This window comes from Garra rufa, chromosome 23 (assembly GCF_049309525.1).
Source record: "Garra rufa chromosome 23, GarRuf1.0, whole genome shotgun sequence".
Taxonomy (NCBI): domain Eukaryota; kingdom Metazoa; phylum Chordata; class Actinopteri; order Cypriniformes; family Cyprinidae; genus Garra; species Garra rufa.
The window spans coordinates 17,547,483-17,573,411 of NC_133383.1; the positions used below are offsets into that span (position 1 = coordinate 17,547,483).

Genomic DNA, 25,929 nt, shown 5'->3' on the forward strand with positions numbered 1-25,929 from the left:
GCGATTAAGTCAATACTCTGATTAAGAAGCAACCATGTAAACTGATATTTTTGATTAATTTAATCCGACTAAAGTCATAATCTGAGTAAACACAAATCGAATTAAGACAGGTGGAGTATTCCTATTTTAGTCGCATTATGGAAGACATGTACACACTTTAATCAGACTATTCCCCTTCTGTAGGACTTTTCGCCACATTTTGTGACAGGATACACACTAATGCTGCGTTCCAGGCAGGTTTTTGAGCTCGTAAATCACGTCTTCAAACCACGACTCAGGACTTTGTAGCGTTCCAGGCAAGTCACGCCAAGCATTTATTATTTTTATAGTATTAATAATTTGATTGCAACGTTATATTGTCCTAAACTCAATTTTTCCACCGTGTGCCACTTGCATAAACACCACACCCCTAGAGGCTTTATTGTTGTTTCTCAGAACTCGTAACTGGGAGTACGTCGATCTAGTACGAGTTCACGGGTTTGACTGCCGTCCCAGTGCACTTTCACGGGTAGAAGTTTGGAAAAACACGGGTAACGGGTTGTCTGGAACGCGGCATAACGCTCTCAGTTGGTTGCACATGCATATGCTTTGGTTTCATTTTTATTTATTTATTTTTTGCTACAACATGGGCCTAATCAATGCTCATTGCTGATAAATAGTTTGTCTGTTATCATAATTTATAGTTTTATGGTAACGTAGGCCTATTTAACATTCAACCCGTTCTTTTTCATTAGTATTATTTGTTAGTATTTATTTTAATTTTGTGAACGGGATTTCCGCTATTGGAATGTCTTAGGATGCTTTTCACTTTTACTTTTGAATTCATGATCTTGGTTTTGCTTACATATATAAGGCTACACCTATCAATTTTAAGATTAAACAAATTCTTAAAAGATGGATTTGTTATTTTTAATTAAACAGCATAACAAAAATAAAATAAAACTAGCTTATATAGCATTTATTAACAAAAACTAATAAGACGAGGCATGGACTCCATCACATGCTGTGTTATATGCCGACTAAACAATTTATTACAGGGCGCGCAAACACTGAGCAATCAAAATAATTAATTAAAAAAATAAAATAAAATAAAGCCTCCAAAGCGTAATGTGAGGTAAACGGCAAAGATAACAGGGTTTTCAAAATGAAAACAAACAAAAAAAGTAAAACTAAACTGGCTTTCGGTGACTGTGCTTGTGAGTGTTTTTTTTTTTTTTTTCTCCTAAAAACTGTCGACTGGCTCTGAAACGCGCGCTGTATGGAGCAGACCCTTTGGAGCAGCACAGCATGCACTCGCACAAATGCGACCACGGCAAATTTTAACTCACACATTCTAAAAAATGTGTTGCATATGTCCAGAGCCACTTCAAGCTTTTGTAAAATTAAAACCGAAACATCCAAAAGTAACGAAGATAAACTGATAGCGTCGCGTGTGGACGTAATGATGTGTGTCATTAATCGATCTATGCACTATGTAAAACGGGAACATGAAAGGAATATTCTAAAAGCAACTCATGTAAACAGCTTAATCATATTATTGTCTTATTCAGAATAAGGTCATTAATTAGATTACTGGTGTCCATGTAAACGTAGTCAATGTAGAGACAGCCTGACTGCATCACATGCATTTTCAAACGTACACACACGTACAGGAATATCTGGACCACGGCCAATCAGAGGGGGGGCGGGATCCGTCCTTCATCTCTGATTGGTTTTAGACCACGATATGGGTCTAATGTGTGTCTGTTGTTGAGCAACAGGGAGACTTTAAGAGTGACGGAGTTTCATTTTTTTCCCCCTCGAACGGCTGGTCGCACCGGTGCAACCTTTGATTTTTTTTAGTCGCACCATTGAGAAATTAGGTCGCACATGCGACCAAATTGGTCGCACTCTAGAGCCCTGCATATCAAGTACTGGCCTATAGTTCAGCAAAATTGTCACAGTCAGTACTCACTTTTTTTTTACTTTTGTTGTATTCACAAGTTTTATATTGACCTTTGCACTCACAACAATAATATTACCCTTACTACACAATAAAAGCCCATCAAAAATGTACCATCTATGTCTGCGGTACAGACTGGTCATGCGTGGCAGCTTAAGTACTTAGAACGACATATTTCTCTGTGTAATCTTCTTAAAGTTTGGCAGCTCCATAAAGCCCTATTACTCAGACCACTTCAACAGGTTTAACTTTCTGTGGAAATGTTTTGGCCAGACTATTTCAAGAAACGGCACTTTTTCACATGTACTCTAATAACACTAAATGCCACACATTATATCTTGGTCAGCTTGGTTATTCTATACTAATACAAGCAGAGTAGAGTTAAATCCTGGAAATATACACAGCTACTCTATTGTTATACTTGTGCAAATGATTACTGATGTATGACCTAAAAGAAGCTTATGATACTTTCATAATCAAAGACCAGAGACCAACAAGTTTTGTTGCCAACATATAATGCAAATGTAGCATTGCATTATATCAAATTAACGTTTAACAGATATGCATGCAAACAGCATTTAGTTATTACACCCAGAGGACAGATCATGTCAAGCCAACATCACAGCCCAGAAGAGGTAAACATGCTGTTCTCAATGGGGATCAGTCAAGCAAACCTACTGTTCTTGCAAGAAATATGTTCTGACCCTTTGTTCTTCAGAACATCCACTCCATTTACAACACAATACAATCATCACACAAAATCTGTGGTAATCAAATATGTGACCCTGGACCACAAAATCAGATATAAGGTCATCGGTCATATAAATAAGCTTTCCATTGATGTATGGTTTGTTAGAATAGGACAATATGTGACCCTGGACCACAAAACCAGTCTTAAGTCGCTGGGGTATATTTGTAGCAATAGCCAAAAATACATAGTATGGGTCAAAATTAATGATTTTTCTTTTATGTCAAAAATCATTAGGAAATTAAGTAAAGATCATGTTACATTAAGATTTTTTGTAAAATTCCTACTGTAAACCTATCAAAATGTAATTTTTGATTAGTAATATGCATTGCTAAGAACTTAATTTGGACAACTTTAAAGGTGATTTTCTCAGTATTTTGATTTTTTTGCACCCTTAGATTCCAGATTTTCAAATAGTTGTATCTCGGCCAAATATTGTCCTATCCTAACAAACCATACATCAATAGAAAGCTTATGTATTGAGCTGTCATATGATGTATATATCTCAAAAATTGACTGGTTTTGTGGTCCAGGGTCACATATTTGGCTGAGATACACTTATTTGAAAATCTGTAATCTGAGGGTGCAAAAAAATCAAAATATTGAGAAAATCGCCTTTAAAGTTATCCAAATATAATTCTTAGCAATGCATATTACTAATCAAAAATTAAGTTTTAATATATTTATAATAGGAAATTTATAAAAATATCTTCATGGAACATGATCTTTAATTATTATACTAGTGATTTTTGTCATAAAAGAAAAAATGATAATTTTGGCCCATACAATGTATTTTTAGCTATATTTAGCTACAAATATACCTGTGCTACTTAGGACTGGTGTTGTGGTTCAGTGTCACATATGTCACATATGTCACAGAGATCATCTGTCAAAAGCTGAGAGCTGGTATACAGCTGTAGTTTTAACAGAAAATGCTACAGAAAAAAAATTAAATCAGTGTTGTTAAAAATACTACCATTAAAATGAAAGTTGGAATTATATAAAGTTAGAAGCTAATTCAACATAATAAATACTTATTATAGTATATAAATAATACTAAAATAACACTGTAGTAAACGTATTAGTTGTGTACATTTACAGTTATTTTTTTAAGATAATCAACACAATAGAATATCATTATCACTACTTTTGTTTAGTAAATAGTATGAATCACCATATAATTTGTTAAATTTGCAAGATTATATTATATCAGTAAACAAAATGTGAAATTTTCAAAAAATTTTAAACATATTGCATTAAAATGCTAAGTCCTGTAATGCCTGAATCTTTGTCACTAGGGCTGGACGATATGACCTAAAATCAAAATCTCAATTAATTGAACATTTTACCTCAATTACGAATAATGAACAGTTATTTACTGTGAGACACAGCACTCAGGAATGGTTTAAAAAAAAAAAAAAAAAAACAGTACAGAATGACTACTCTGCCATGTTGCTGTCAAATACAAAGTTGCCATGCCAACCTGATACTGAAAACAAAACCTGGCAACGTTTGCCCCGCCTCTGGGGTCTTCTGATTGGTCCACTGTTTTGGAACTAACATTGATGAGCAGCGCTGCATGTAAAAGTTTCAATTGTTTTAACTTAACACTGCATCTTAACCCTTTAACTGGCCCACCAAGAAAAAGGCAATGGAAAAAATTTTTGTTTGCATTTTTTATCTCTTTATGTCACTAATAACCACACTCAATGTTTTTTTTTTTTCTATAAATCCCATAATTTTTTAAATATTGACCTCTACCAAACGGTTGATATGTCACTTAATGGTAAAAGTACTGGAATTCATACTTATACTATGAAAATCTGAAAATATGAACTATAACACTAATTTATTTAAAATTATAATCCAAAAAATATTTTTGTATATTGAATCTTCTTTATTTATTGAAGTATGCCATAAAATATTTCAGGTTTTCATTTTATCACGGAAATTATGTTTTCTTGTTTCTATTAGACGTATACATGTAGTCGTTCAATAATGGTCTAACTGATGTCTAGTCTATTCTTGGGCTATGGTTAGACGTCTATTCAATTTTCACTGACAGCCCAAATTCAGTCTTGTTTTAGTCTAGACCCATATTCACTGTCTATTAGACGTATATATGTAGTTGTTCAATAGTCGTCTAACTGATGTCTAGTCTATTCTTGGGCTATGGTTAGACGTCTATTAAATTTTCACTGACAGCCCAAATTCAGTCTTGTTTTAGTCTAGACCCATATTCACTGTCTATTAGATGTATACATGTAGTCGTTCAATAATGGTCTAACTGATGTCTAGTCCATTCTTGGGCTATGGTTAGACGTCTATTCAATTTTCACTGACAGCCCAAATTCAGTCTTGTTTTAGTCTAGACCCATATTCACTGTCTATTAGACGTATATATGTAGTTGTTCAATAGTCGTCTAACTGATGTCTAGTCTATTCTTGGGCTATGGTTAGACGTCTATTAAATTTTCACTGACAGCCCAAATTCAGTCTTGTTTTAGTCTAGACCCATATTCACTGTCTATTAGATGTATACATGTAGTCGTTCAATAATGGTCTAACTGATGTCTAGTCTATTCTTGGGCTATGGTTAGACGTCTATTCAATTTTCACTGACAGCCCAAATTCAGTCTTGTTTTAGTCTAGACCCATATTCACTGTCTATTAGACGTATATATGTAGTTGTTCAATAGTCGTCTAACTGATGTCTAGTCTATTCTTGGGCTATGGTTAGACGTCTATTAAATTTTCACTGACAGCCCAAATTCAGTCTTGTTTTAGTCTAGACCCATATTCACTGTCTATTAGATGTATACATGTAGTCGTTCAATAATGGTCTAACTGATGTCTAGTCAACTCTTGGGCTATGGTTAGATGTCTATTAAATTTTCACTGACAGCCCAAATTCAGTCTTGTTTTAGTCTAGACCCATATTCACTGTCTATTAGACGTATACATGTAGTCGTTCAATAGTCGTCTAACTGATGTCTAGTCTATTCTTGGGCTATGGTTAGAAGTCTATTAAATTTTCACTGACAGCCCAAATTCAGTCTTTTTTTAGTCTAGACCCATATTCACTGTCTATTAGACGTATACATGTAGTCATTCAATAATGGTCTAACTGATGTCTAGTCTATTCTTGGGCTATGGTTAGACGTCTATAAAATTTTCACTGACAGCCCAAATTCAGTCTTGTTTTAGTCTAGACCCACATTCACTGTCTATTAAACGTATACATGTAGTCGTTCAATAATGGTCTAACTGATGTCTAGTTTATTCTTGGGCTATGGTTAGACGTCTATTAAATTTTCACTGACAGCCCAAATTCAGTCTTGTTTTAGCCTAGACCCATATTCACTGTCTATTAGATGTATACATGTAGTCGTTCAATAATGGTCTAACTGATGTCTAGTCTATTCTTGGGCTATGGTTAGACGTCTATTAAATTTTCACTGACAGCCCAAATTCAGTCTTGTTTTAGCCTAGACCCATATTCACTGTCTATTAGACGTATACATGTAGTCCTTCAATAATGGTCTAACTGATGTCTAGTCTATTCTTGGGCTATGGTTAGACGTCTATTAAATTTTCACTGGCAGCCCAAATTCAGTCTTGTTTTAGCCTAGACCCATATTCACTGTCTATTAGACGTATACATGTAGTCGTTCAATAGTCGTCTAACTGATGTCTAGTCTATTCTTGGGCTATGGTTAGACGTCTATTAAATTTTCATTGACGGCCCAAATTCAGTCTTGTTTTAGCCTAGACCCATATTCACTGTCTATTAGACGTATACATGTAGTCGTTCAATAGTCGTCTAACTGATGTCTAGTCTATTCTTGGGCTATGGTTAGACGTCTATTAAATTTTCATTGACGGCCCAAATTCAGTCTTGTTTTAGCCTAGACCCATATTCACTGTCTATTAGACGTATACATGTAGTCGTTCAATAATGGTCTAACTGATGTCTAGTCTATTCTTGGGCTATGGTTAGACGTCTATTACATTTTCATTGACGGCCCAAATTCAGTCTTGTTTTAGCCTAGACCCATATTCACTGTCTATTAGACGTATACATGTAGTCGTTCAATAGTCGTCTAACTGATGTCTAGTCTATTCTTGGGCTATGGTTAGACGTCTATTCATTGACGGCCCAAATTCAGTCTTGTTTTAGCCTAGACCCATATTCACTGTCTATTAGACGTATACATGTAGTCGTTCAATAGTCGTCTAACTGATGTCTAGTCTATTCTTGGGCTATGGTTAGACGTCTATAAAATTTTCACTGACAGCCCAAATTCAGTCTTGTTTTAGTCTAGACCCACATTCACTGTCTATTAAACGTATACATGTAGTCGTTCAATAATGGTCTAACTGATGTCTAGTTTATTCTTGGGCTATGGTTAGACGTCTATTAAATTTTCACTGACAGCCCAAATTCAGTCTTGTTTTAGCCTAGACCCATATTCACTGTCTATTAGATGTATACATGTAGTCGTTAAATAATGGTCTAACTGATGTCTAGTCTATTCTTGGGCTATGGTTAGACGTCTATTAAATTTTCACTGACAGCCCAAATTCAGTCTTGTTTTAGCCTAGACCCATATTCACTGTCTATTAGACGTATACATGTAGTCCTTCAATAATGGTCTAACTGATGTCTAGTCTATTCTTGGGCTATGGTTAGACGTCTATTAAATTTTCACTGGCAGCCCAAATTCAGTCTTGTTTTAGCCTAGACCCATATTCACTGTCTATTAGACGTATACATGTAGTCGTTCAATAGTCATCTAACTGATGTCTAGTCTATTCTTGGGCTATGGTTAGACGTCTATTAAATTTTCACTGACAGCCCAAATTCAGTCTTGTTTTAGCCTAGACCCATATTCACTGTCTATTAGACGTATACATGTAGTCATTCAATAGTCGTCTAACTGATGTCTAGTCTATTCTTGGGCTATGGTTAGACGTCTATTAAATTTCCACTGACAGCCCAAATTCAGTCTTGTTTTAGTCTAGACCCATATTCACTGTCTATTAGATGTATACATGTAGTCGTTCAATAATGGTCTAACTGATGTCTAGTCAACTCTTGGGCTATGGTTAGATGTCTATTAAATTTTCACTGACAGCCCAAATTCAGTCTTGTTTTAGTCTAGACCCATATTCACTGTCTATTAGACGTATACATGCAGTCGTTCAATAGTCGTCTAACTGATGTCTAGTCTATTCTTGGGCTATGGTTAGAAGTCTATTAAATTTTCACTGACAGCCCAAATTCAGTCTTTTTTTAGTCTAGACCCATATTCACTGTCTATTAGACGTATACATGTAGTCATTCAATAATGGTCTAACTGATGTCTAGTCTATTCTTGGGCTATGGTTAGACGTCTATAAAATTTTCACTGACAGCCCAAATTCAGTCTTGTTTTAGTCTAGACCCACATTCACTGTCTATTAAACGTATACATGTAGTCGTTCAATAATGGTCTAACTGATGTCTAGTTTATTCTTGGGCTATGGTTAGACGTCTATTAAATTTTCACTGACAGCCCAAATTTAGTCTTGTTTTAGCCTAGACCCATATTCACTGTCTATTAGATGTATACATGTAGTCGTTCAATAATGGTCTAACTGATGTCTAGTCTATTCTTGGGCTATGGTTAGACGTCTATTAAATTTTCACTGACAGCCCAAATTCAGTCTTGTTTTAGCCTAGACCCACATTCACTGTCTATTAAACGTATACATGTAGTCGTTCAATAATGGTCTAACTGATGTCTAGTTTATTCTTGGGCTATGGTTAGATGTCTATTAAATTTTCACTGACAGCCCAAATTCAGTCTTGTTTTAGCCTAGACCCATATTCACTGTCTATTAGATGTATACATGTAGTCGTTCAATAATGGTCTAACTGATGTCTAGTCTATTCTTGGGCTATGGTTAGACGTCTATTAAATTTTCACTGACAGCCCAAATTCAGTCTTGTTTTAGCCTAGACCCATATTCACTGTCTATTAGACGTATACATGTAGTCGTTCAATAATGGTCTAACTGATGTCTAGTCTATTCTTGGGCTATGGTTAGACGTCTATTAAATTTTCACTGACAGCCCAAATTCAGTCTTGTTTTAGCCTAGACCCATATTCACTGTCTATTAAACGTATACATGTAGTCCTTCAATAGTGGTCTAACTGATGTCTAGTCTATTCTTGGGCTATGGTTAGACGTCTATTACATTTTCATTGACGGCCCAAATTCAGTCTTGTTTTAGCCTAGACCCATATTCACTGTCTATTAGACGTATACATGTAGTCGTTCAATAGTCGTCTAACTGATGTCTTGTCTATTCTTGGGCTATGGTTAGACGTCTATTCACTGACAGCCCAAATTCAGTCTTGTTTTAGTCTACACCCATATTCACTGTCTATTAGATGTATACATGTAGTCGTTCAATAATGGTCTAACTGATGTCTAGTCTATTCTTGGGTTATGGCTAGATGTCTATTCAATTTTCACTGACAGCCCATATTCAGTTTTGTTTTAGTCTAGACCCATATTCACTGTCTATTAGACGTATAAATGTAGTCGTTCAATAATGGTCTAACTGATGTCTAGTCTATTCTTGGGCTATGGTTAGACGTCAATTAAATTTTCACTGACAGCCCAAATTCAGTCTTGTTTTAGCCTAGACCCATATTCACTGTCTATTAGACGTATACATGTAGTCGTTCAATAATGGTCTAACTGATGTCTAGTCTACTCTTGGGCTATGGTTAGACGTCTATTAAATTTTCACTGACAGCCCAAATTCAGTCTTGTTTTAGTCTAGACCCATATTCACTGTCTATTAGACGTATACATGTAGTCGTTCAATAGTCGTCTAACTGATGTCTAGTCTATTCTTGGGCTATGTTTAGACGTCTATTAAATTTTCACTGACAGCCCAAATTCAGTTTTGTTTTAGCCTAGACCCATATTCACTGTCTATTAGACGTATACATGTAGTCGTTCAATAATCGTCTAACTGATGTCTAGTCTATTCTTGGGCTATGTTTAGACGTCTATTAAATTTTCACTGACAGCCCAAATTCAGTCTTGTTTTAGTCTAGACCCATATTCACTGTCTATTAGACGTATAAATGTAGTCGTTCAATAATGGTCTAACTGATGTCTAGTCTATTCTTGGGCTATGGTTAGACGTCAATTAAATTTTCACTGACAGCCCAAATTCAGTCTTGTTTTAGCCTAGACCCATTTTCACTGTCTATTAGACGTATACATGTAGTCGTTCAATAATGGTCTAACTGATGTCTAGTCTACTCTTGGGCTATGGTTAGACATCTATTAAATTTTCACTGACAGCCCAAATTCAGTCTTGTTTTAGTCTAGACCCATATTCACTGTCTATTAGACGTATACATGTAGTCGTTCAATAGTCGTCTAACTGATGTCTAGTCTATTCTTGGGCTATGTTTAGACGTCTATTAAATTTTCACTGACAGCCCAAATTCAGTTTTGTTTTAGCCTAGACCCATATTCACTGTCTATTAGACGTATACATGTAGTCGTTCAATAATCGTCTAACTGATGTCTAGTCTATTCTTGGGCTATGTTTAGACGTCTATTAAATTTTCACTGACAGCCCAAATTCAGTCTTGTTTTAGCCTAGACCCATATTCACTGTTTAATACCAAAAAAAAAAAAAGAACTTAAATAACTAAAAGTAACAAAACAAAAGACATTACATTCCTTCTGCATTAAAATAAATAAATAAGTAATAATAATAATAAAATAAAAAAACAGCAAAAGATAATAATATAATGGCATTTTAGGCTTTTATGTTTCAAGAAACACGCCGGCAAGTGTGGCAGTGCAACAGAATTTTTGTTTCTAGATAAATGAACATTTCTTTGTAAACCAGAAATGTTGTGTAGTGTAAACCAACATTAGAAACAATCCTTCAAACAATATAAAAAACTAGTGATTGTAAAACTTTTCAGCAACATCTCTTGACAGTGAGAGTGCGCATTCTTTTACCATAGAAACTGTTGTAAAAAACAAAACAAAACAAAAAAACAACAAACAAATAAACAACAATCTTAAAATTGTAATGTTAATACACCAGTATTTGTCATTTAAGAAGTATCTGCAACTGATCATTATGTTTTTCAAACATTAATTCTATGATTTCATTATATTTACTTAAAAAATATCCAAAAGTGGCAAAAAAGACATACTTAAGAAATGATCTAAGTATATTCATGAGGAAATAACAATAGCTGTGTCATATTCATAACTATGAATGATCAGAAGTTTATATTTATCAGCAAATAGTCCATTCTGACTGCAGAAATGGATGATTTGAAAACATTAGCTTAGCATTTCTACCTTTACCATAAAGTGACAAATCAACCGTTTGGTTGAGCACATTTTTGAAAAATTATTGAAAACATACTGAAGTTTTTTTTTGGCAACAAGCAACATAATTTTGTAAAGTTAGGGCTCCTACAGTGTAATATGTCAAAAAAATATGCTTAGCTTGCAAAATTTCACCAAAAACAGTTCACATGGCAGGAGTGATTTCTTTGATTCTGACATCCATGAGAGAAGAAGTGTTGTCACAAGTACTGCTGATTGACATAATGACATCTAGTGGATTTTTTTGGCATAACATAGCTCAACCAGATGGTAGAGATGGCTCAATCAGCTTAAGTTAAGTTAGGTACTCCTCTTAATAAAATATAGTGACTCAAAATGTGCTCAACCATTTGGTCGAGCGGGCAGTTAAAGGGTTAAACACACCACTCACATGCAAACCAAAATGTATTCAGGCACCTTCAACATTTCTTACATTATCACAGTTTATGCACTATAGTTTATAAAATGGTAATAAAATATGACAAAAACTCAAGAGGTAAACTGTGTCAGAACAAATTCATCTTGATAATGTCAGATAACTTTAATAGAAAGGTATGTAACAAAAGATGGTGAGGTCAAAGTGTCTGAATAATTTTTGGTCCCAAATTTGTATCAGTTTTACTGGTAGTCCACTGTATCAAACATTTTTGGGTATAATATGTCACAGTTTACTTTATTTTGCTATCCTCACTTACATAAATTAACTACAGTGTCCTGCACTCACTAGTAAAAAAAATCGTCGGAATAATTTTTGGTTTGACTGTATAGCGCCAACTACAAACATGGTAGTATGTTTTCAAGAGTAAAGTATTGACAGGATTAATACATTTAAATAACCAACATGGGAAAATAACACTGGTTAAAAGTTCTGAATTTTAGTTTCGATTACTTTTCGATTAATCGTCCAGCCCTATTTGTCACCTTTTTTAAACCATAAACTGAACCATTTTTATAGAGTAACATACTTTATGGGGTGTATAAAAATCAATTTGAAGATAAATTTAGAAGATAATTCTCACCCTCAGCAGGTGTCTGGTCAGCCTCCTTTACTCCATTGATAAGTTTGGCTTCATCTCTCTGTGGTCGCAAACTATTGAATGGATTCTGTCTTGGCTACACAAAAAATAAAAATACATCATGAAGAAAACTGAAAATTTAGCAAAATGATTTTAGTAACTAGATTTTGTGTAGTGTACCTTGATTTGAGGTCTCTGCCTTTCCTGCTGGGCTTTTGGCAACTCATCATCCACCCTGTATGGAGGTGATATGGTCATATAGAGTCAAACCAAAATTTATTCAAACACTTTCAACCTTTCTCACATTATCACAGTTTATTCGCTATAGTTTACAAAATGGTAATAAAATATGACAAGAAATCAGAGTTAAACTGTCAAAACAAATTCATCTTGATAATGTCAGATAACTTTGATAGAAAGGTATGTAACAAAACATGGTCAGGTCAAAGTATCAAATCAAATTTTTAGTCCCTAATTTTACTGGAAGTCCACTGTATGAAAATTTTTAGGGTATAATATGTCAAAGTTTAGTTTATTTTGCTATTCTCACTTCCATAAATGAACTATAGAGTCCTGCACCCACTAGTAAAAAAAAATTAAAAAATTAATCTGGTGTCTAAATACTTTTTGGTTTGACTGTAGATTCATATAAAAATAAATTCTAATAAATTAAATGCAAGATTCACCACCATGACAAAAACCAACAGGCTGCCGAAAGCTCTCTGCATTAAGCACTGAGACCGTTCCGCATAATACAATCAATATATGCAATCATTAATAAATCTTTAGGATGCTGGTTCCTGAAGTCCCTGGAAAGTCACAAGACTCAGCAAGCACTAAGTCTCCGTGCTACGATGTGACAGTATAATGCCATTACATGCTGTCAGACAGAGGGAAAAACAGCAGCACGTGAAATCTGACCCTTGAAGCAGCTTACTGGCTCCAGATTCCCCTCACCAATGTCTGGGAAAAACATGCCACACATGGGAAACGTTTGCCCTACAGATTAGTCCTAGTATACAGGTTTACTCCAAGTATGTATAAACTGGTAGAGAGTGATTGCATTTCCTTTCATTTTGTTCTACGTGAGCTGTGATATGAGAGCTTTTAAAGCTAGTGTCCACAGAATTTAGACGTTGATGACAACATGATCAGTCCAGCCAGGCTAATGGCCGGATGTAGCGCTGGTGTGTTGAAAAGGCAGAGCCAGCAAAATTTCCTTTAATCAAGTATAACAATGGCTTCTTGGTACTGATAACAGAAATGCAATTTTGAGTTTTGGAACTTTTAATTGCCATTATTAAATTGTTCAAGTTTTCTAATGCTAACTATAGCATTTCTAATTATTTTACACTGAAACATCTTGCCTATGGCATGAAAAATATGTAAATGTACACATACGCATCCATCTAATTATGCAACATTTAACATTTTTGTACCTGGTATCATAATAACCAGAATACTTAACTACATAAAAGCATGTAATCACACTACATTCTACAAGATTTCACATCACAAGTATGACAAAGACAGTCAGATGAAATGTCGTATTGGAATGTTCGAATCATAAATGTACTTAACACCAAAAGCTTACCTCTCATTGTGTGATTCTGTGGATGGATCCTCAATTAGTCCTAAAAGCGCTGGAGGGATGTACACGTCTTTCTTCTCACCATAAACACAACCGGGTTTGTCAGACCATCTTTGAGAGAGCTCCACTGCAATAAGAGATATTTGTAATGCTCAAATATGTATTTACAGTCACAAGTACGCTACCAGTCAAAAGTTTTTGAACAGTATGATTTTTAATGTTTTTAAAGAAGTCTCTTCTGCTCATCAAGTCTGCATTTATTTGATCTAAAGTACAGCAAAAACAGTAACATTTTGAAATACTTTTGCTTTTAAAATAACTAATAAGTGTAATTTATTTCTGTGATCAAGGCTAAATTTTCAGCATCATTACTTTAGTCTTCAGTGTCATGTGATCATTCAGAAATCATTCTAATATGCTGATTTGCTGTTCAAGAAACATTTTGTATTATTATTATTATCAATATTCAAAACAGCATTTATCTGAAATAAAAAGCTCTTGTAACATTATACACTACCATTCAAAAGCTTGGAGTCAGTATACATTTTTTTGATAGAGAAATGATAGAAATTAATACTTTTATTTAGCAAGGATTCTTTACATTGACTTTACATTTATAATGTTACAAAATATTTCTATTTCAGATAAGTGCTAATCTTCTAAACTTTCTATTCATCAAAGAAACCTGAAAAAAAATACTAAGCTGTTTTCAACATAATAATACTAATACTAAATGTTTTTTTGGGCAGTAAATCAGAATATTACAATGATTTCTGAAGGATCATGTGACTGGAGTAATGATGCTAAAAAGTTAGCTTTGAAGTCACAGGAATAAATTACATTTTAAAATATATTCAAACAGAAAACAGTTATTTTAAAATATTTTTGTAAAAAAAAAATGCAGGCTTGGTGAGCAGAAGAGACTTCTTTAAAAAAACATTACAAATCTTACTGTTCAAAAACGTTTGACTGGTAGTGTACACATATTAAAACCTCTATACATTGAACTATATGTGATATCTAGCAAAAAAAAGAGGTGATGTAAACACTGAATTCAGGTGCTAATCATAGACGGGGTACATGCAATGGAACTCATAGGAGATATAAACAGAGACTGTTCTCTATCTGATTCTGGACGCTGGCAACACTCACATATCGTCATGGGTTTCTGTGTCATTGATGCTCTGATGATGTCAGAGCCATGGATTATGTCTCTGTGTCTGTGATTCTTTGTCTCATAAAACCACTCCCCAGTCAAGTACTTTAGCTTGCTTCTGTCAGGCTCACTCTTACGAAGCTGCCTAAAAAAAAACACATTTATAAATAAATACATTTTACACAAACACACACACACACACACACACACACACACACACACACACACACACACACACACACACACACACACACACACACACACACACACACACACACACACACACATGTAAATGGTCATAGAATAAAAACATTGTGAGGTTCTAGAATTACATATTGAGCTTAAGCAGTGACATTCATGTGGACAAATTTCATACATTGTCTAAACCATAAACTGCTAGTCCAACTGTGAGAACTGAAACTAATTTTGTTTTTTTCAGGATCTAATTATTATATTGGACGTCAAATGGCAAATAACACAATCTCAAACCTGTAACCCATATATATTTTATATCTTATATCCTCTTTTATTTTTTTCAGACATTTGTCATCATACAACCTGTTTATGTTTGCATCTGTATCAATTTATGGCAAAAAATGGAACAATTTAATGGAATAAATGGTTTTTGATTTTATAAGCTTATGTAGTTTACCATCCTGACTATGCATGATCATATGTATGGCCAGTTGCATTTTATTTTTTGCATTTAGCATTATTATTATTTTTTCACTATTTATTATCTCACTTATTATCTTACCTGTAAACCATTTTAGGGCTAATCTAACCAATTCAGTAAACAAATACAAAATGGAGAAGACAAATAATAAGTATAATTATGTTAGACATTGCATCGATAGCAAGGGGACCAACTGCATTGGTTTAAAGGGATAGTTCACACAAAAATGAACATTCTGTCATCATTTCTTATCCTCCTGTTGTTCTAAACCTGTGTGACTTTCTATGAAACATAACAGAAGGTATTTAGAAAAATGTCTCTGTTTTTGGTTTGCAGTTTGCAGAAAAGTGGAAATATAAAATGCAAAACCACATTCTGTGTGAATGGGCAATAGTGAGCAATAAGTGGATTATCGCTTTATTAACTAGTTTCGCCTGATTATACATGGTTAGGGCAGATGTATTTATATCGTTTCTTCATCCACCAAGGAACCTATCCGCTAAACTCACTTGATCCTTTGTTCCTCTAACTTCTTAAGCTCTGCATCTCTCTTCAGCACTGCCAGGATCATCCCTTGCTCTTCCTCTGTCAGATAACTCAGGTCAATCATTATGAATGGCTTCAGGGTAAGTGATGCTAACAGATGAGTCTCAGTTCTCTTCTGACTGGTTCGCTGAAGGTGTCAAGAGCATCACTGTGGGTAACTTGAAGGCTGATCCTTGATCACTCTAGTCACTCCATCACATCATGGAGAATGTCAGATGAGCACCTGCACCAGACACACAAAAGGAGTTTCAACAAATTTAAAAACCATGGCCCTGGCTCACAAAGAACTCTGTCTTTCTTAAGCATTCTTCTGACCATCACATGATCCTACTTGTTCCCAATGAATCTGTGAGCCAGGCTCTGCTTTAAGCATCATCTACGCTTCCCTAAACATCTGAAATGACATATTGTTTCTCCATGTCAGCTCTGGTCCATACAGTAAATGCTCAGCACTGGACATGTGACATGGCATTGTCAGATGACTATCAGAAGTTATGTGTACTGGCTGCTTCTCAGAGCAAAGAGCACAGTCAAAGACTCTTTTATTCCTAAATCAAATTACACTTAACTCAAATTAGGTGGCAGCACACAAATGGTATCAATCTGAACAGTCTGCTTTTCTAAAAAACAGTTTAGAAACCCATGAAAAATAGATATATTTCTTAAGCATTCAAAGAACTGAAATTATGATATTATTGGATGGAATGGCCACATGTCTAGATAAGATAATTTAATAAATAGAATAACTGATGATAGAAAAATGTCTTACAAAATATTTCCTTAAAGAGCTTTGTACAATAATAAGAGACAAATTCCTTCTTATTGCATTGTGCTAGTATCTTTTATGAATAAACTGTATTTAACATTTCTTTTAAATAGTCTACAAAAAGCTTTATTAATTCTGCATATTTTAACATGACATAACATATCTATAATCAGATTTTTGGCTGTCCTGTCAGATTAATTTGGCTTGCATAATTCTGTGCAATCAGGCTACATTTAATGTTAAATATATAAAAATAAACAGCAAGGTAAAATGAACAGCAATAAGTTCCAACCACACAACCAATGTCTTGCATGGTCATATCTGGGTTTCTAGATAAAGCTATGCTACAATCCAGTCAGAGTGGAAGTTCGTTGTTACTTTCCTATTTTGGAAACCTGTTCCTGAGTCATTTTCTAGCTTGAGTCATTTCCATGAAAAATGCCTCTACATGGTAGACACACAAAGTCATATCAGATTGTTCCATTAAGAACAGTATCATTCTTTAGATTCCTTAGTAACAGTGTTTTTAAATATTTACTTTTTAAACTAAAAACACTGCTAAATGATTTTCAGTACACATCAGATTTACACAGTAAAGCATTCAAGTGTCCAGCGGTTTTGCGAAAGGCATGTCAAGACAACATCAGTGGGATGAATATAACCTGAGGCGGGATCTGTAAATCAGAACTTTTCAAGTGATACGCCATTACCAAAATGGAGAACTAGTTTCATCCAGACACAGTAAATATGAATAATACATGTTAACCATTTGCATTTTCCAAATCCCTTTGAGGCATATACCATAACAAAGAGTTGCCACCTGGTTTGGGTTCACTTATTACTAATGTGGAGTTTAATTGTGTGTTACAACCCGATTTTCAGGGTTTTAAGCATCTGATTTTTTCAGTGACTAAGAGTAAGACTTAAGTATGATTTTTTAAATTCTAGATGCTGGAGTAGGTGTGCCAAACCATCATTATTAAATTACAACTAAATATGACATACTATAACAAAATTCAGCTTTGAACACGCTACCTTGTTGAGCCATTTTAGTGTTACTTTGCTGCTTTTTGAGGGTAGCGTATCTTAAGCCAAGGCAATGTTCATTTGTGACCCTGGACCATAAAACCAAAAGGGTCAATTATTTATGAATAAACAAGCTTTCCATTGATGTATGGTTTGTTAGAATAGGGCAATATTTGGCTGAAATACAATTATTTGAAAATCTGAAATCTGAGTGTGCAAAAAGTCTAAATATTGAGAAAATCGCCTTTAAAGTTGTCCAAATGAAGTTCTTTGCAATGCATATTGCTAATCAAAAATCAAAAGTAGGGAATGTACAAAGTATGTTCATGGAACATGATCTTTACTTGTCATAAAAGAAAACAAAATATAATTTTGACCCATACAATGTACTGTTGGGTTTTGCTACAAATATATCGGTCCTAAATATGACTAATTTTGTGGTCCAGGGTCACATTTTTGTATTTGAAAATGTGATGTTTTAGTAGTTTTCTGTGAAATACAATGGAATAAACTTATTCTGTCTTGCAGACAGAGCCCTCTAGAAGCAGTCATGTAACTAATCACTGTTTGATCTGATTGTAAATAAATGCTCCGCATTCTTTCCTAAATAGCTTTACAAGAACTAACAGATTAAGGAAACAGGAAATGAGGGAAAAAAGTCGCAGTGGCTCCAGAGATAAAAAACACAAAACTCCAGACATGAAAACAACATAATGAAATGAGCGCCTGTTGAAACAGAACCCATCCCTGTCACAGCATGCAGCAAAACTTCCAACTCACTGCAGAGAAACCGTTAAGCAAAGTTCAAGTCTTAAGTTCAACAGTAAGTATTAAGATAAAACAAAACGTTTACCTGAACGCCTTGCTTGTGTGGCCGCTAGACCGTCACTGTAACATCTGAAACACCAGAGCAGTGTAATAATCCATTTGTCACTTGCTGATATGAATCAACATATTTAAATCTCCAGCTTTACAGTGAGTCGTGTGTTTACCAGTAGGTGTGTGAGGGCTCCTCCACTCCAAGAACTGCACACTGCTTGTGTGTGAACACCTAGTAAGAGCTAAAAATGCTGTTGGTTCGAACGCTATTCAGAAATGCTGTTTAGGTAGGAGGTTCACTTAGTTTTGACACACATCCACTTTGCGCGTTCATAAAGGCGTGGTCAGGCTCTGTCACTCTCATAAACTTTTAATTCTGTCACGCGCACGTGCCATATTCATCATTATGTCATTAAATGTACTTCTGATGACAGCACAAAACATCCTGGGCATCCTTTAATAAGGCACCTATTAAATATATACATAAATGAAAAATAGCCATCATCTGTAGCGTCACTGCCTACAACCTTCATTTGGTCTCTCCACTCCCTGTGAATCAGAGTGTTTAATAAACGTGAGTAGGTTTATTTCATCAGATCTGCCTGAACCTCAGCACATACGCCTTAAAGCTGAGTACGAGCATAGTGGTAATGATACATGAGAATATCAGAATGCATAATTCGTTTAGATATATTCTGATATATTGTTATAAATATGTCAAATAAACAAAGCAAAATCTGTAGTAAAACTTGTTTTTTTTAAATATAGATTTGTCTAATGTGCTTTTATGTACACTATACCAGTTAAATTTGTTTTACTGTTTTTCAGAAAAGTATCTTCTGCTCACCAAGACTGCATTTATTTGATCCAAAGTACAATAAAACAGTAAAAATTTTAAATAGTTTTACTATTTAAAATGACTGCTTTCTATTTTAATACATTTTAAAATGTAAGGTTTTTAATGTTTTTTAATGTCTCTTCTGCTCACCAAGCCTGCATTTATTTGATCCAAAGTACAGCAAAAACATTAAAATTTTGAAATATTTTTACTTTTTAAAATAACTGCTTTCTGTTTTAATATATTTTAAAATGTAAGTTATTGCTGTGGTCAAAGCTGAATTTTTAGCATCATTACTCCAGTCTTCAGTGTCACATGATCATTCAGAAATCATTCTAATATTCTGATTTGCTGCTCAAAAAACATTTATTATTATTATTATTATTATTATTATTATTATTATTATGTTGAAAACAGCTGAGTAGAATTTTTTTCAGGTTTCTTTGTTGAATATAAAATTCAGAAGAACAGCATTTATCTAAAATAGAAATCTTTTGTAACATTATAAATATCTTTATCATCACCTTTGATCATTTTAAAGAATCCTTGCTAAACAAAAAAGTATTAATTTCTATAATTTCTTAATTGTTTTTTATAAAATAGCTACTGACTTTATTTAAGATAAATGCTGATCTTTGGATCTTTATATTTATTAAATAATACTGAACAATTTTACTTAACTGTTTTAAATATTGATAATAATATTTAATAATAAATGTTTCTTGAACTGTAAATCAGTATATTAGAATGATTTCTGAAGGATCATGTGACACTGAAGACTGGAGTAATGATGCTGAAAATTTAGCTTTGATCACAGCAATAACTTACATTTTAAAATATATTAAAACAGAAAGCAGTTATTTTAAAAAGTAAAAATATTTCAATTTTTTTTATGTTTTTGCTGTACTTTGGATCAAATAAATGCAGGCATGGTGAGCAGAAGAGACTTTAAAAAACCATTAAAATTCTTACTGTTCAAAAACTTTTCACTGGTAGTGTATATTGGCCAAATGTAGTAAAAGTAAATAAGGTAATATGAAATGCTTGACCTGAGGTAACTCGAATGTTGAACATTAAGCTCGCCAATGCATTATTTACCTTAAACCTTACCACTATTCGATTGTCTTGAATGCAAATCAATTTATTTTTTAATCTGTTTATATTTATTTTCTTTTATAACCCTTTAAAAATGGCGCTTAAGTTGGCGCCCCCTGCTGAACGACTTCAACGCGGCGGTTAGTTTCCTTAACAACGTGTAAACACATCCGTAAAATGAAAACTAAATACGTATAATTAAAAAGAAAAAGCAGCTCACAGGTAGGCTCAAATTAATTGTTTGTTTTCTCATCCACAGATTGTTATAACACAGTCTCTTTAAAAATGTAATAAACGCTGTTGTTTTTGTTTGTTTTTCATATTAAAGATGATCATTTCCTGGCGTGAGGGATAATGAGCAACACATCAGATACAACATCTCGGTCAGAGGCCTTCATTCAGTTCCAGTTAGTACGGAGCGTAATATTATTGTCGGTCCTTACAGCTTTGCCTGTTCTTGTGACCTAATATATTTATTTCTAAAAGAATTCAGGTTAAAAAGAAAGAGATTCAAGATTTCGAGGAAGAAGTATCCCAACTAGTAGATAAAAAGCAAAAACTGATAAAGCTGGTAAGTGACGACCTTACGTTTGTGAAGATGATGGAGGAAGACTAAACTCAAACACATGTCTGCAGCAGGAGCAGCTGAGAGAAGAGCACAGAGGTCATGTGCTTGAATTGCAGAAACAGATGAAGGAGCATGAGAGGAACCTTGAGCAAAGGCAGCGGGAAGATGAAGAGCAGGTGGAGGACATGACTCGAGAGAACCTGGAGCTAAAAGACAAGCAAGAGGAAGAACTAGAAGGTACTTGAGTGACAATAACAGTTTTGAGGGAATAGTTCGTTAAAATATGACTCCGTCATCATCATTTACTCACCTTCATGTTGTAATCTGTAATATAAAACAACTCCATAGGACTCATACACTATATTAAACATCTTCTAAAGTTATAGTCAAGCCCAAAATTATTTATACCCCTTGCAAATGAACTTAAAGTTACTTTTATTCAACCAGCAAGTTTTTTTTTTTGACCGGAAATGAAAGGCTTTTTCCAAAAGATAAGACGATGTACACGAGGCATAATTGTGGAAAAAATATTTCTCAGCTTTTATTTACATTTGAACAAAAAGTGGCATGTCCAAAATTATTCATACCCTTTGCAAACTGTCACAGTCTATAAGAAAATCCAAAGTTCTATACCATTCCAAATAGTCCAAGCTGGGGTATGAATAATTTCGGGCTTGACTGTATTTCAGAAGTGGATTCATGTAACGTTACTAAGGCGATATTAAAGAAACCAAATTTAGTACATGTTATTAATAAAACATACTGAGTACAAACAAGCAGATACATTTTAGTATCAATGTCTAACTCTAACTTAAAGGGATAGTTTACCCAAAAATGAAAATTCTGTCATTAATTAACTTACCCTTATGTTGTTCCAAACCTGTAAGACCTTTATTCATCTTCAGTAAGTAACATAAATGTATATTGCTGTGCCTCAGTGAGTTTTTTTTTTAGAGTGTGTGTGGTTAATGCAGTATTGTTTTAATATTTAGAACTCCGCTGTAAGCTTGCAAAGCTGCAGGTGCAAGTGAAGGAACTGCAGGAGGAACTGGAGGCATGGCTACAGTATAAGAACGAGGGCAGCATTAATGACCAGCAAAAGATAGAAAAACTGGAAAAAGATATTGCCTTAACACAAAGGATTTTTCAGGAGATATCAGGTGTGTTTTCTATCTTCTACTTTTACTTTACACTGGTCAGAACACATATTCATTATGTTTAATCATCACATTATATTATACATTAGTGGTCATAAGTTTTCCATAATCTTGGAAAACGCTAATAATAATTTTTAAAATGCTTCTTTTCTTAATCAATCACTGCCCTGAATATGCTATTTCACATAATGGATGTTTACATACAGCCTACAGGACAAATATTTTTTTTTTTAATTAGTAATTTAAAAAGAAACTGACTTTGTACAAATTTCAGTTTATATTTTGTCTTATGGACTATATGTAAACATCTGCTATGTGAAACAGCTTTTTAAGGACAGTACTACTTAATAAATAAAAAAATTAATAACATTTTGCAGGTAATAACACAATTTAATATAAAACACCTAGAATATTTTCAGAGATCTTTGGTTGTGACTATCGCTGAAACCAAGCAAAAGGTATCCCAGAGTTTAAAGGATGAAATTCAGCTCGCCTTTGAGGTACTGTGGACACATTGTCTGAATTGTGACTGTTATGTCTGTTCTGAGGTACTGAAACTGTCTTTATGTTTCAGAGAGCAAATGAAAACCTTGATAATAAAAGTAAATTGGAGATTAAAAGAATCCGTTTGATGAAAAAACTGGTATGGTCACGTTTTAGGTTCTATTTGACATACATCTTTTTTATACATGCAAAGATTATACAATGCAGCTAATTGTCTATATCAGGTTCCCCTAAAAAAAGAGAACGTTGCAGAGCTGGAATCCACTGTCCAGAAGTTAGAAGAGGAGATCTTGGATCTTGTTTCCCTCATCCCAGGTAATGAGTTTCTTGCACAATCTACTAGTTTCGGGTCCCATGACACGCATAATATGGACAGGAACATAATGATAATAAGTCTTGAGGAAGCATCTGGTAATCCAAACATTCCTAATAATAGCAGTGTTCAGTCTAAAAATATAAAAGGACTTAACTGAACACATGGTGCTTTAGAATTATTTTGTATTTACAATTTATAACCAATAGATGGCACCATAACAGTAAACATACTGAGACAGACAAGCATAGCATGCCTTGTTAAAATACCGGGAGAAATTCTTATTTATCTCAGCGGCAGTTGTTCGGCTAGTGCTGGACCCTTGGAAATATCTGAGTGAAGGAAATTAAGTCTATTATTTCTTCTAGTTAGAAAGTAATCATTTTGAAATACATCTGCAAGCAGCGATTACCGGGGTTCAAGCGCTTAAGGCATTTAAGCACATAAGGAAAAAGACATTACATATTATTTAGCAAGTCTGTACCCACCTAAATCAATTATTAAAAATTATTTTTTGGCAAATCTAGGTAATTTACTAGAAATATTATATATATATATATATATATATATATATATATATATATATATATATATAGGTTTATAGGTGTTTTCACTTGTAGTTCAGTTCGTTTGGTCCGGACCAAAAAGGAAAATTATACATTTGGTCCAGGTCCGCTTAGTGTTCACACTGGTATTTTTGACAGCGATCCTAAAGATACAGAACCTGAAAGGTATACTGATACCACCGGATTGGTCGGTTTGAATGACGTATATTTCGCGATGAAACTCACTGAACACTCCAAACAAAAGGAAAAAGTATGTTAGACTTAAAGCGCCGCTTTAAGTCGAATACACCTAATGCCTTCTGGATACACCTTTTGGATACACCGCTTGTTCCCTTCATGAAATAATGTCGCATAGAGTCACATCTTGTCATTACTTCCTGTTTTTGGTTCATTCAGAAGTATTTAGTCTGTGTTCTATTCATATTTCAGTTGAACCGCACCAGAGTAAGTGTGAATGCTGCCATCCGAACCCTGGTGTGCACCAAACAAGCAGACCGACACCACTAAGAACAGGTCTCGGTCTGCTTTGGTGCAATTGCTCTGTTAGCGCGGTTCATCTGAACCCTGGTGCACACCAAACAAACAGACCGAGATGGGTCTTGGTCCGCTTCCAAACAAGCTGGTGTGGTTTGAATGAAATATGAATGCAACATGGACCAAATACTTCTAAAAGAACCAAAAACAGGAAATAATGACAAAATGCGATGCTATGCGACATGATTTCACAAAGGAAACTAGTGGTGCATCCAAAACAAAATTAGCAGAGGGCGAACGTGGAGCAATGAGGAGGTAAAGTGCCTTTTATGAGATCTTTGTGAGTTCGTAGGTGAGGAAAATAAAATCATATACACGCAACAATGAGCGTGCTTAGTCCAGCAGATGGCATTAGGTGTATTCAACTTAAAGCGGCACTGAGCCGACCGCAGCGCTGCTCTAACCCAAACGCACCTTTTATTTTTGTTTGAAGTGTTTGGTGAGTTCCATCATGAAAAATACGTCATTCAACCCGACCAACAAGGTTGTGAATATATCACTATGCCTTTAGGTTCAGTATCTTTAGGTTAAAAATGCCAGTGTGAATGCTAAGTGAACCAGGACCAAATGTATCATTTTCCTTTTTGGTCCAGACCAAATGAACCAGACGAACCGAACTAGTGTGAACACACCCTAACAGAGCAATCACACCAGAGTTCATTTTAATCGAACCAAACATGACAAGCATGAACACACCCTATGACTGTTATAGCGCCAGCTGTGGTCCGATCCCCTTAGGTTTTGTGAAGTTTTGAGTTTTTCTTTTAGGCTTTATGGGATTTTGGGTCAATTTGGACAGGCCCCTTTTCTAAACGACCCCGTTATAGCTTCCCAAAGGTTAGAGAGTCCAGAGAATTGTACTGCCATGTTTTTTTCCAGATTGAGGTTTTTCAAAAAATGTGAAATACCCAAACATTTCGTTTTTTTGTCATTAATTACTCACCCTCATGTCGTTCCAAACCCGTTAGACCTTTGCTTATCTTTGGAACACAAATTAACCCTCTATGGTCCTTCGGTCACTTCTGACCGGAATTTTTTAAATATATATATATATTTTTAAATCGTAGCTTCATCGGAATGGTACGAAACTTGGTGACTTTTATGGTACTTGGTATATGAACACAAAAAAATTGGGGAGAGGATTTGAAAAGTCTAAGTGGTCGTAAAAAAAATAGTCACACTCAGGGCCTTCGGGTCAAAATGACCGGCCATAGGAAATGAATGGGAAATCGGCAAAAATCTGAAAATAGAGTTTTTTTGTGCATACAATCATAAAATCATTTGAGAGAATTGCATTTTTATTAAGTTAGAATTAAAACAATGGGTAACAAAATGCTTTCCATTGGTTCTCTTTCTAATGCAAAGTTCAGGTTTGACTGTATTATAAAGTAAAACTGGCGCTTCAAACTACCAGTTAAACCAATCAAACAAACAAAAAACTTTGCAAATGATTGAAAAACTAGAATTCACAAGCCCTTCTACAGAGAGCAGTACATCCATCTAGTGGTTAAAATATGATATTGCTTGATAATTATGCTCACTACACCACCAGATGGCACCAATCTGACTTCAAAAAATAGTTTTCTATAGGCCAGGTCTCTACTTTAAACTGAAATACAAAATTAATAAAAAAAAATTATA

The 25,929-nt window shown here is 34.4% G+C and overlaps 2 protein-coding genes across 6 annotated transcripts in view; one reads left to right on the top strand and one right to left on the bottom strand.

Annotated features, from left to right (window-relative positions):
• Window positions 1-18,980, bottom strand: part of sytl2a (synaptotagmin-like 2a) — a 32,956-nt gene extending 13,976 nt beyond the window's left edge. For all 5 annotated transcript variants that reach the window (XM_073829420.1, XM_073829419.1, XM_073829418.1 and 2 more), the window contains exons 1-7: window positions 18,887-18,980; window positions 18,748-18,791; window positions 16,066-16,325; window positions 14,877-15,025; window positions 13,728-13,851; window positions 12,314-12,368; window positions 12,137-12,230 (exon numbers count right to left, since the gene is read on the bottom strand). In XM_073829420.1, the coding sequence (XP_073685521.1) occupies window positions 12,137-12,230; window positions 12,314-12,368; window positions 13,728-13,851; window positions 14,877-15,025; window positions 16,066-16,166 (523 nt within the window). In that variant the 5' untranslated portion in view covers window positions 16,167-16,325; window positions 18,748-18,791; window positions 18,887-18,980. The remainder of the gene's footprint in view (window positions 1-12,136; window positions 12,231-12,313; window positions 12,369-13,727; window positions 13,852-14,876; window positions 15,026-16,065; window positions 16,326-18,747; window positions 18,792-18,886) is intronic.
• A 2,020-nt stretch (window positions 18,981-21,000) lies between these two features.
• The window catches only part of ccdc83 (coiled-coil domain containing 83), a 6,892-nt gene continuing 1,963 nt past the window's right edge, over window positions 21,001-25,929 (top strand). The window contains exons 1-6 of the mRNA XM_073829027.1: window positions 21,001-21,053; window positions 21,133-21,217; window positions 21,283-21,451; window positions 22,207-22,374; window positions 22,780-22,871; window positions 23,100-23,286. Of these exons, the coding sequence (XP_073685128.1) occupies window positions 21,001-21,053; window positions 21,133-21,217; window positions 21,283-21,451; window positions 22,207-22,374; window positions 22,780-22,871; window positions 23,100-23,286 (754 nt within the window). The remainder of the gene's footprint in view (window positions 21,054-21,132; window positions 21,218-21,282; window positions 21,452-22,206; window positions 22,375-22,779; window positions 22,872-23,099; window positions 23,287-25,929) is intronic.